Source organism: Sprattus sprattus (assembly GCF_963457725.1).
Source record: "Sprattus sprattus genome assembly, chromosome: 10".
Taxonomy (NCBI): Eukaryota; Metazoa; Chordata; class Actinopteri; order Clupeiformes; family Clupeidae; genus Sprattus; species Sprattus sprattus.
Window position 1 is genome coordinate 19,724,931 of NC_137908.1, and position 11,198 is coordinate 19,736,128.

The window sequence follows — 11,198 nt, forward strand, 5'->3', positions numbered from 1 at the left end:
TGAACCCATTCACACTGCCATCACCTCACACTTCTGCCTCTCCACACTCTCCTACTAGTTGGTAGATCAGCATTGTGACAGTCAGAGAATAAAGTAGAGTTCAGGTAACACAAACATGGCAAATGTTTAAATACACTTACGGAGGTTGTCCAGTACAACTGAACACACATCCTGATGTTGTTTGTGTGCATGGATTCCAAACAAGGTTCCTGTAGCCTGGGCGGCTATTTCCTTTAGAGAGGGAATCTGAGGAATTGATTTAGTGGGTAAAAAATGTGTAAGCTGTTGGAAAGTTATTATTTACAAGTCTTATAGGGACTATCAGTAAAAACACATCAAAAGGAAGCAACTGGGTCTTCTTTTTTCCGTAGGTAATTATGGAAGTGTACTTCTATCTAACCATGTAGGTCCCTTGTGGTATCTCCTTCAGGGCTTTAGTGTGTTTGTGGAGCTCTGTGGCAGTGTGAACTCACATACACCGGTTCCGGTACCCTCTGTAACCCCTGCCCTCTCCCCCTCTGACATATGCATGCAGGAGTAAAGCCTATTCATGTCCCTGGCAGGGCAGAGCGTAACACGCCCAGGTAACACGCCTCTCTCTCAAGGGGAACCACCGTCCTGCCACATCTTTTGTCCGCGCCGCTGTGCGTCTGGTCTCAGTGTCAGTTCTAGTGTCCGCTGTGACAGTGTGTGCCAGTGGTAGTGATTAGTCGTAACAATGTGCTGCTGGTGTCTCTCTGTTTGTGTATGTGTGTGTGTGTGTGTGTGTGTGTTTTCTTTAAGTGTGCATCTGTAAGCCACTGTTGTGTGCATCCGAGCTAGACTGCAGTGAGACATAATGAAACTGTGCTTGACTGTGTGGAGGGCCCCGGACCAGGAGGAGACTGCTGAGGCAGTGCTGAGACAGGTTTCAGCACTGTCACAGACCGGACTGAATACAAAGCCTTTATCTGACTCGGGTTGTCCACACTGGCTTCATCTTTAAGCTTCGGCTTTAATTGGAATGTAAATCCCCACCAAAAGCAATGAGAGGCAAAAAGGGGAAACTCCAGTCGGTTCAGTTTATAATCCTGATTAGTGTGTCTGCACCATGTCATTATTCAGTGGCCCAGCAGCACACTGAGTCCATGACAAAAGGACTGTGACTATAGCATGGAGCTCTCTCGGAGATGTTCACCATGCTTTCCACTGAAAATAATGGATTATTTGATCCCTTTTACTGTAAATTCAAGACGAAAGAATGTTCTGACTGAGCAGTGAGAAACGCTACACTGAACTGACTGAACACTGACTGTTTTCATTATGACAAAACTGAGCTGGTGTTGTTGCCCTATATTGGTTCAAACCCACATACTATATTGCTGCTAAACGTATGCAAAAGCTAGGATATGTATGTATCAAATTCTAATTCAATAAATTGGGTGCAACAGAGACCAGTTCATTCTGCAGTGGGGTGTGTTGTTGCTTCATCATTTCCACATCTGGTAAAAACTTATCAGTGATTGTTGATTATACCTAATGTTAAAGTGATGTGTGTGTGTGTGTGTGTTTGTGTGTGTGTGTGTGTTTTGTGTGTCTATCTTTAGTACCAGGAAGGCCAGAAGAGGAGGAAGCCCCATTACAGCAGTGTTGACCTATCGGAGGTGGAGTGGGAGGACACACATGATGTTGTATGTCAGACTCAGGCATTCCACACACAGGCCTTGACATTTAACAGTTTTATAATAATGCCTGGAAGACATCTATCCAGTGTTTATCTATATAAACCCTCTTCTGCACTTGGGAATTTAATATGAATATTTGACTGACAATTTAAGGCTTTAATAATATTGTTCTGTTCTTCAATTCGTTTTTTTCCCTGAAGTCACATGTGAATGGTGTTTTGCACTGTTTTGCTCCTCAGTTGCGTAATGCCATGGTAAACCGAAAGACCGGAACATTCTCTATGGAAGTGATGAAGACAGTTGATAAAGGGGTGAGACCTGACACTAGCTCTCACTTTAAGGTTATTTTAACTAACCTAGATTGCTCTGATGATCTGCTTTCACTAAAACAGAGCTTTATTTTGCAAATAGAAACGTGTCCTGAAAATGCACAACGACTATTATTACACAGACATCAAAGGGACCCCATTCAGGTAAAAGCAGTTTTTTAATGTCAGTTATTCCTCTGAGATATAAGTGCATAATAACATGTGAGTATTAGTTTTCTATGGCATCATTGTGTTTACTGTTTGACAGATATACTGTCCTTTCAATGAGTGCTGAAGCAGATGATACTGATGGTGATATTGCTTTGTTCCTGTGTTCAGTGTAGGGGTTGCCCTCTCCAGAGGTCATGGTAAATACTTCTTCAAGGGAAATGTTTCCATAGACGCAGGTACTTTACCAGTCTGCCTTTCCTTGTGTCAGTGGTGGATTCTATGTATTGTGTCAGTAGTGGATTCTATGTATTGTGTCAGTGGTGGATTCTATTTTTTGTGTCAGTGGTGGATTCTATTCATTGTGTCAGTGGTGGATTCTATTTTTTGTGTCAGTGGTGGATTCTATTCATTGTGTCAGTGGTGGATTATATTTATTGTGTCAGTGGTGGATTCTATTCATTGTGTCAGTGGTGGATTATATTTATTGTGTCAGTGGTGGATTCTATTCATTGTGTCAGTGGTGGATTATATTTATTGTGTCAGTGGTGGATTCTATTCAGTGTGTCAGTGGTGGATTATATTTATTGTGTCAGTGGTGGATTGTATTCAGTGTGCCAGTGGTGGATTCTATTCATTGTGCCAGTGGTGGATTCTATTCATTGCTCACGTAGACCTTACTGCTTCTCCTTCATCTTATAGGCCTCCGTGACCTCGACCAACAAGACGTAGCCCTGGCAGATGAGTGGTACATCCAGTTATATTTGTGGGCACTTGTGTGTCTGTTTGTCTGTCTGTTTGTCTTCCTGTCTCTCTACTTAATAATAATAATAATAATAATAATAATAATAATAATTTATTTTATTTTTAACGCACTCTTCATTCAGAAGAATCTCAGAGTGCCTACATATTAGAAACTAACTATAATAATACAATAAAAAACAGTAAAAATTAGTTAACATAAGCATATTAGAAATGCCTTCCTGAATAAAAATGTTTTTAGTCCGACTTTAAAGGAGTACTTTTGTTTGTCTGTCTGTCTGATGGTGTGTTTGAAGCATAGTAGGTCATAATGCCCCCAAACTTTGAGCTGACTGGTAGTTAAAACGGTTTTATGCACAGGACCTACTGCAATACAGATGAACATCATGAACATCGCTACCTGACCCAGATCCAGGCTATTAAACTCTACCTGACTGGACGCAAGCCCCACCTCAAGTGTGAGTGACCCACCTGCAGCATTCAAGGAATATTTGAGCCCAAATCAAGTTAACACTGAATTTCAAGCAGATGATCCTCCATTAGGTCTGTTGCATCTTTGCATGTCTGTTGTGTTTTAGCTTGCCAACAGTGTTAACAAGTAGTAGAGGTGGACATGGTTGTTGCTTGTCAAATGGAGCAAAAGTAGACCACACTGATGGCCATATTTGTCAGATATGTATGATGAGCTATTACTTGTATTTCACATAATTTAGGCAAAACTCTGTTACCTAATTTTTCATTATAGTTTCAGACAGATTATGACGTTTTGGCTATATTTAACAGAATTCTAATTTCAGTTCTATCAACTGTAAGCAACATTAGCATGCTTAGCCAAGAGAAGCAGAAAAGTTCACTGGCAATGACTGTATGGAACTACTATTTTTTTTAAGGGCTGTGAAAGCTCTTTTCATCTTTAAATGGTTAAATTCAAAATGGTTGAATTAAATTCTAACTCATATTCTTAGTCATTTGGAGGCAATCAAACACAACTGTGGTATGTTTTAGTACTTGTGTTCATATTGGACGGAGACATCTATTTAATCACATGCCTGGCTTCTGTGTCTGTGTGCGATATCACTCTTGTATGAAATTATTTTAGACCTGTTATGTTGTTTTGCTTGCTCCGCTGGATGTTCCTCCTGTATGAAATGATGTGTGTGTGTGTGTGCGCGCGCGCATGTTTGTGTGGGCGTGTGCGTGTGTGTGTGTGTGTGTGTTTGTAAATTAAATGCTCCTCTTGGACTGCTGCAGGTGACAGGGAGCTGATCCAGCAGGTGTTGTTTGACGCGGTGGTAACTGCCCCCATGGAGGCCTATTGGACGGGCCTGGCTCTGAACAAGTCTGAGTAAGTCTTAGTCAGCCTGTTTGTTGAGGTGTCTGTAAAATAAAAGCTTTGATGTGAGCTTGACCCAACTTGTGTGCTTTTCTCAATGAACACAGAAATTCTGATAAAGGTGTGGAGATTGCATTCCTGGGCACACGCACTGGCCTCTCCAGAACTAACCTGTTTGTGAACCCAGAACAGCTGACCAATCAGTGAGTAAAGTCCAGATAAACCCTACATCGCTGTCTCGTCCCGTCGCCAAACCTTAGCTTCTGTTTCCCCCCCTGCTCCCGCACTCTCACAGAGACATCCTGACAGCCGAGGACACGGAGGGCGTGTTTAACGCTGACCACTTCCCCCTGTGGTACAAGAGGGCGGCGGAGCAGGTGCCTGGCACCTTCATCTACTCCATCCCCTTCAGTTCAGGTGAGGTCACGTCACTTGGCGGGGCACCTCATCTCACACTGCCTCTCAGATTTCGGCTAAGATAGCTTATAGTGATGATTATAGTACCAATGTGTGTGAGTGTTAAAGTGTACTGTCTCTCTGTACGTCTCTCTGTATGTCTCTCTGCCCTTTCAAAGTGAGACATGTGAATTTCAATCCCATAGTTCTTCAATGGTCTGTGTAATAAACAACAACTCACTTGACCAAATATAAATAGTTTGATATCTGAAAGCAAAAGAGAATGGGGACTGATATTCTGATGACAGGTTTGTAGGTTTCTGATGTTGGTGTAGTTGAGATTTCTGTAGAACCACTCTCTTTCTGTGCCTTTATCGCCATCTTGTGGATAAAGGGAGATTCATCAACATGGTACTTTGAATGAGATTCCCTGTGAACTCTCTTGATGTTGTGTGCTCTTTCCTTTTCTTCTCTTATCTTGTTTTATGAAGTCATGGAAAATAAAAGTGTTGTTCTGGCAAGCACCGCTATCCAACTGCTGGATGACCGAAAGTCACCAATAGTAGCAGGTAAGGTCTCACGACAGGTGGCCAAAAAGCATGTATTGAATTTGTCTCAGTGTGTTGTTTAGTGATCTGATTGTATGCCATTTCTTCTCAGCTGTAGGGATACAGATGAAGCTGGATTTCTTTCAGAGAAAGTTCTGGACAGCCAGTCGACAGGCATGTAACTGCAACCTTCTCTGTCTCCAACCAAACCCAATTTAAGCATACTGTGTACATACAGTATATACACAACATATAGTCATATCACCTATAGCTGTTGAAACTGTATCCAAACTGAACTTTTGGCTCTAAGTGCGCTTAACATAATTGACTCTAAACTGTTTTACTGAAGCTGTTCTTGCTTTGCCATATAAAACAGAATGATCCACCCGAAAGGAGCATGCACTGTTTTGCTGATGTTCCCATTGATCAGAGTAAATTACTTGTGCTCTAACTGAGAACATCTTAGGAGACTCTGATAAACACAGTATCCTCTTTCAAAGAAGCAAGCTGTGATTATGTGCCCACAGTGGACTGACTGAGCTTTTGTTTTTGTCCTGGCAGTGTGCAGCTCTGGATGGAAAATGTTCCATCAGCTGTGACAGTGAGGTAAAGACAGCACCTCTCCTTTCTGCCTTCTTTGTTTCTCTGTCTTTTTCTCTTTCTGTCACACAAACACAAACACGCACACGCACACACACACACACACACACGCACACACACACACACACACACACACACGCACACACACACACACGCACACACACACACACACACACACACACACACACACACACACACACACACACACACACACACACACACACACACACACAGTCCTCTGTGCTCCAGCACAATCAGTCTAAGGTCCGTTTCAAACTGCCTGCATTGCGTGTGAATGCCGGCTGATTTTATTTTGGTTCCCATGTTGATAGGGTTAGAGCATGCACACTGCCTGCATTAGACATGCGGCTCAAACCGCGCTGCAGCCGCAAGTGATGTAGAGTTTCGGTGTGGAGTCCTTTTTGGCATGAGGTTAGAGGTTCTCAGCATAAATAGACAGTAAAAAGATGTTTTAATAGTCATTTTGACATCATACCAGCATCATTACATAAACTGACACATTTCACTGCAGTTTCAATGTCTGGGCTATAGGTCACAGACAAGACAGAAATACAAATATTACAGTTTTGAACCATTTTAGCAATTGCATATTATGAAAGGGGAAAGTGGAGGCTACATGTGTGCTATACAGTAACCCAATGTAGGCTATAATTACCATATCGATAAGCAGTGCTCTGTTGGGCTCTATTTCTCACCCTCGCTCTGAACTAGTGTAAGAAAATTCACGTGACTGATTTCTGGTTAGAATTTGTCAACTTTCTGGTCTTCACTCTTTGGACCACTTATAAACGACGGATGTTACCAAACTGGTTGTGTATTGATGGCAATTACACATGCAACCGAGATACAGCAGTTCCACAACGCAGCCGCCAGGCCAGACCATGCAGGCAGTGGGCCATGCAGGCCTAAGACACCAGCAGAGACGTGCCAGTGCACAGCAGATTGAACTCTGCTCTGAATGGTCACTGTTCTCTTTCAGCCATTGGAGAAAATGAGTTTGGCCGTTTTTAAACTTGAATGTTAGTGTCTACATTCAAAGTACAGCATCAGCTACTGGATGTCTGGTTTATCGTTATGTAGTTGTATCATTACTCAGATATTCATATGATATTCATACGGCACTAAATTAAGCAAAGAGGCTATTATGTGGGTTTTGCAGATGCCCACGAGGATTTCAATGCCAGATAACTTCTGTTTTAAAGGGACTTTCATTTCTGTACCCACACAACGTTCCTCTCTGTTCCTGTTCTGTTGCATGCAGCAAACCTCACACAACCCCTTTGTGTTCCCATCAGGACATCAAGTGCTATCTCATAGACAACAATGGATTCATCCTGGTCTCTGAGGAGTACTTACAGGTAACCGTGGATGTTGGTTTATGTGAGTCTGTGTTTACATGCATGCAAGAGTGTCATGGTGTGTGGTGTGTGTGTGTGTGCGTGCGTGTGTGTGTGTGTGTGTGTGTGTGTGTGTGTGTGTGTGTGTGTGTGTGTGTGTGTGTGTGTGTGTGTGTGTGTGTGAGTATGTGACCTTGTTTTCATTTTGTTCTCAGACAGGACTGTTCTTTGGTGAAGTGGAGGGAGCTGTGATGAGCAAGCTACTCCTTATGGGGTCTTTTAAAAAGCAAGTCACACAAACCCACCTACACACATACACACCCACCCACACACACACACACAAACCCGCCTACACACATACACACCCACCCACACACAAAAACACAAACCCACCTACACACGTACACACCCACAACCACATAAACCTACCTACACATACATACACAGCTCCACATACATTACCTCTCCAAAAACTATTTTTATCTTGAGTATAATTATGTGTTTTAATTCCAGAATTCAACTATTACAGGCCACTTTAAACAACCATCAAACTTCTTGAGAATAAGCTACTCCAATACTGATGTAATAAGCAGGTTGGGGTCAGGATTACTTTACAGTTTAGATTGAATAATGTTACGTTTGGGGATTATATTTACAAAAAGATTCTAAGTTTGCTGACTATCAGCTGATGGACCAACGAAATAGCACTACTAATACAAAACTATGAATGACTGCAGTTAAGCCTCAACTGCCTACTTACTGACGAAATTACTGATCCCATGTCTGATTCTGTACATACAGAACATATCAGATTGCTCCCTCATGCTCCCTTATGTCATACATGTCTCAGACCAGGCTCAACCACACACAGACAGACAGACATACACACACACACACACACACACACCAAGCAAACACACACACAGACACACACACACACAAACACACATACATACATGCATACACATTATCCACCTGACAGATAGTCTTATGCCTCTCCACCTTAGGATACCCCTGTATGACTACCAGGCCCTGTGCAAAGAGTATGCAGGAAGTGGTGACAGTGCTCATTCCCTGCTGAACGTGAGTACTGGGAAACATCACCCCATACACCCCTTGGTCATGCTACATGTATGCACCCCACTATACACGTACACTTGGGTTTCTCACCAGACACATAGACACCAATGCCCAGTGGCTTCCAATCAGTCACAGTTCAAATCAACTTCTGAAGAGCAATGACTGTCAGGGAACAAGGCTCCACAGGACAGCCGTAGTAACCACGCCAACGGGGGGCCTTGATTGTCCCTGCGGGAGCTACACAGGAGGGACTTGGTATTTGGACTGTAAAGGCCACATGTGGGCAGCTCACAGTATGCACTTTCCAGACACTTTTTACTTTGGGGAAAAGAAAGAAAGTTATTCTTATTTATCTCACGATCACAAAAGCGGCAGTTGGGCCATGCAAAGATTTGTGAGCTGGTCTGCCCACATTAAAGTTCCATCATGGGCTTACTGTGCCACTGGCCTTCTAAGTTTAACACTCTATTAGAACATAGAATGTATGCATGTGGCCTTGAACACATTACATTATAGACCCTGCAAATTAAGGTCACAAGCCTGTTCAAAGCAGAAGAAGGAATTACATTTTGCCTTGATTTTGTCTATTGTATAGTCTGATGTGTTTAAGTGTGGGTTTAATCAAAAAGAATGACAAATGTCCTGCCATTCATTTCATTCTACGTCTTCATTTTTAGTGATTTCAGGTGATTTCATATAGATGAAAACTCATTAAAAAACGACGCATAGGAACCAGCTCTAGTATATGAGCATATAACCCTGGCAGGGAACTCTTAAAATCACAGTGTCTGTGTTGTGCTATGAACTTTGTACTGCAGGGGTCAAGGGATAGTATAACTTCTACATTCAGTGTTTTCAATCTCGCTATTACAGCATTAATTACAATTACATATATTATATTTTCCACTGAACACTGTTTATTTCTATTTCACCAGCCATTCTCAGCAGTAAAATGGATCCTGACTGAAATTGTCATGTGAGTAGAGTGGCTCTTAATTTCTCATTTAATTTTGCACATTTTATGTATATCTATTATAGAGTAACATAAGAGATGTATTGATATTGGTCTTGCCTCCTTCCTTACTGTCTCAGTTTTCTTTTGGAGTTCAACTTGTACAGTTGGTGGAATATTGATCTCTCTGTTAAAGGTTGGTATACATTTGCAACATTACACCCTGATTTTGACAGAGAGAGAGAGATAACTCAACCACTCTAATTCTACTCTTTTAGCGTGTTCATCTGTCATGCATTATGTCTTCCTGTCACTCTGTCTCTGCTGATCCTCTAACTACCCCCAGCTGATCGAGGCCAGAGGGGCCGCACCATGATGGTTCCATGTGACACGGAGTACCCTGCCTTTGTTTCTGAGCGCACCATCAAAGAGACGGCTGGGAACATTGACTGTGAGGGGTGCATGAGGTACAGCAGCCTGAAATAAACACCAGTACACAGTATACATTTTCACCCACAGAGTTCATTCAGGATGTGGTCTTGTCTTCAAGCTCTTGACATGCAATAGTGTGTCGACAGCTCAGTGGCTTTCATGAGTGGGAACCCAGAAGTGAATAAGTGCATGCTAGCTGATTAACAGACCTGTCCTCTACAGTACAGTAAGTTTATCCAGCTGATCTGAAGGGAGCATAGAAAGAAATATCTTAGCTCCTCTGAAGAACTGATTTCTATTTAAACATCTCAATTGTAAATATAATGATAAAGCATCCACTTTTGTTTGCAGGACCTTTGTCATTCAGCAGATTCCCAGCAGTAACCTCTTCATGGTTGTCGTGGACAACAAATGTGATTGTAGTTCCATCTCTTCAGTTTCCATGGAGCCTATTGAGATCATGTATATCCTTTCCAGAACTGTTAGTGACAATACTGGCACCAATATCTTTCAGCGTGATGGAATTATGGAAAAGTGTCACATTAATATCAATAAAGACAATACATTTCTCCTCTCTAGTTCTATCTAGGCAACAAGGTTATGACCCTAATGTTGATTTGTGCTTCTCACAAAGTGATGTACACAATGTTTAAAATAGTGGCTACCTTGTCAGTTGTGATGATACTATTTCCACCAAAGCTCATCTACTGGTGAGTCTGTGTCTGTGTTTGGCCTTTGATTCCTGTGAACATAACGAGTCTCTGAAGTGTGAGCGCCTGAAGTTCCAGAAGGACAGGAAGAGACCAGACTCCTGCCACCCTTTCCATCCTGAGGTGGGACCCACCTCCCAAAATAACCAACTCTTTCTGTGCGCGTGTGTGTGTGTGTGTGTGTGTGTGTGTGTGTGTGCGTGCGTGGTCTTGAGAGATCTGGAGTATCAATCCATAATAACCTGACTAATTTTTCTTGCCCAGAAAGGCATTACAAATTTCACATAGAATTTTTCATATTATTAAAATAAATATTCCTTTAGTATAAGTATACCATGACTGGTTCAGCACCTACCATCTGCAACTTAAAAAAATCATGACTGTTGTTTTTTGCGTGCAGGAGAATGCAAGGGAGTGTGGAGGCGCCTCGTGTCTCTCTCCCCACCTCACAGCTGCTCTGCTCCCCCTACTGATCCCCCTCATCACCAGGTGACCTTCTGGGACCCACACTGACCTGTGAAGGCCACCCATCAGAGAACACCATACAGATGATTAATATGAGATGCCACCAGTCAAAGCCAACCATGTTAATAACCAGCAATGGAAGCCACTAATCAGAGCACATCATGCTTAACCAAGAGCAAACGGTGACCTCTATGAAAACCTTGCAGATTCGGAGGGGGATTTCCAATTAGAGCTTACTATGCTGTGAACATATAGATGAAACTGCCATCAAGAGAGCACATCGCTGTAGGGAAGGACATCTTCTAGAGAGATCTTTCAAAAACCTCTTTGTTACTCACTGTGGGCCATAGCTCTGCTGTTTGTCACACTGACTTTCCCAACTGGAATATCATTTAGACACTGATTTGGACAGAATATGTAAG

General features: G+C 42.3%; 1 protein-coding gene across 1 annotated transcript in view; it reads left to right on the forward strand.

Annotated features, from left to right (window-relative positions):
- The window catches only part of cacna2d3 (calcium channel, voltage dependent, alpha2/delta subunit 3), a gene marked incomplete at both ends in the record, with an annotated part of 34,140 nt that extends 23,336 nt beyond the window's left edge, over positions 1–10,804 (forward strand). The window contains 21 exons of the mRNA XM_080846097.1: positions 1,587–1,670; positions 1,904–1,975; positions 2,076–2,137; positions 2,312–2,379; positions 2,843–2,888; positions 3,263–3,360; positions 4,154–4,247; positions 4,343–4,438; positions 4,531–4,652; positions 5,123–5,200; positions 5,292–5,353; positions 5,741–5,785; positions 7,096–7,158; positions 7,353–7,423; positions 8,145–8,220; positions 9,153–9,193; positions 9,310–9,365; positions 9,516–9,636; positions 9,953–10,082; positions 10,360–10,434; positions 10,712–10,804. Coding sequence (XP_080702223.1) covers positions 1,587–1,670; positions 1,904–1,975; positions 2,076–2,137; positions 2,312–2,379; positions 2,843–2,888; positions 3,263–3,360; positions 4,154–4,247; positions 4,343–4,438; positions 4,531–4,652; positions 5,123–5,200; positions 5,292–5,353; positions 5,741–5,785; positions 7,096–7,158; positions 7,353–7,423; positions 8,145–8,220; positions 9,153–9,193; positions 9,310–9,365; positions 9,516–9,636; positions 9,953–10,082; positions 10,360–10,434; positions 10,712–10,804 — 1,653 coding nt within the window. The remainder of the gene's footprint in view (positions 1–1,586; positions 1,671–1,903; positions 1,976–2,075; positions 2,138–2,311; positions 2,380–2,842; positions 2,889–3,262; positions 3,361–4,153; positions 4,248–4,342; positions 4,439–4,530; positions 4,653–5,122; positions 5,201–5,291; positions 5,354–5,740; positions 5,786–7,095; positions 7,159–7,352; positions 7,424–8,144; positions 8,221–9,152; positions 9,194–9,309; positions 9,366–9,515; positions 9,637–9,952; positions 10,083–10,359; positions 10,435–10,711) is intronic.
- Between the last annotated feature and the right edge of the window lie 394 nt (positions 10,805–11,198).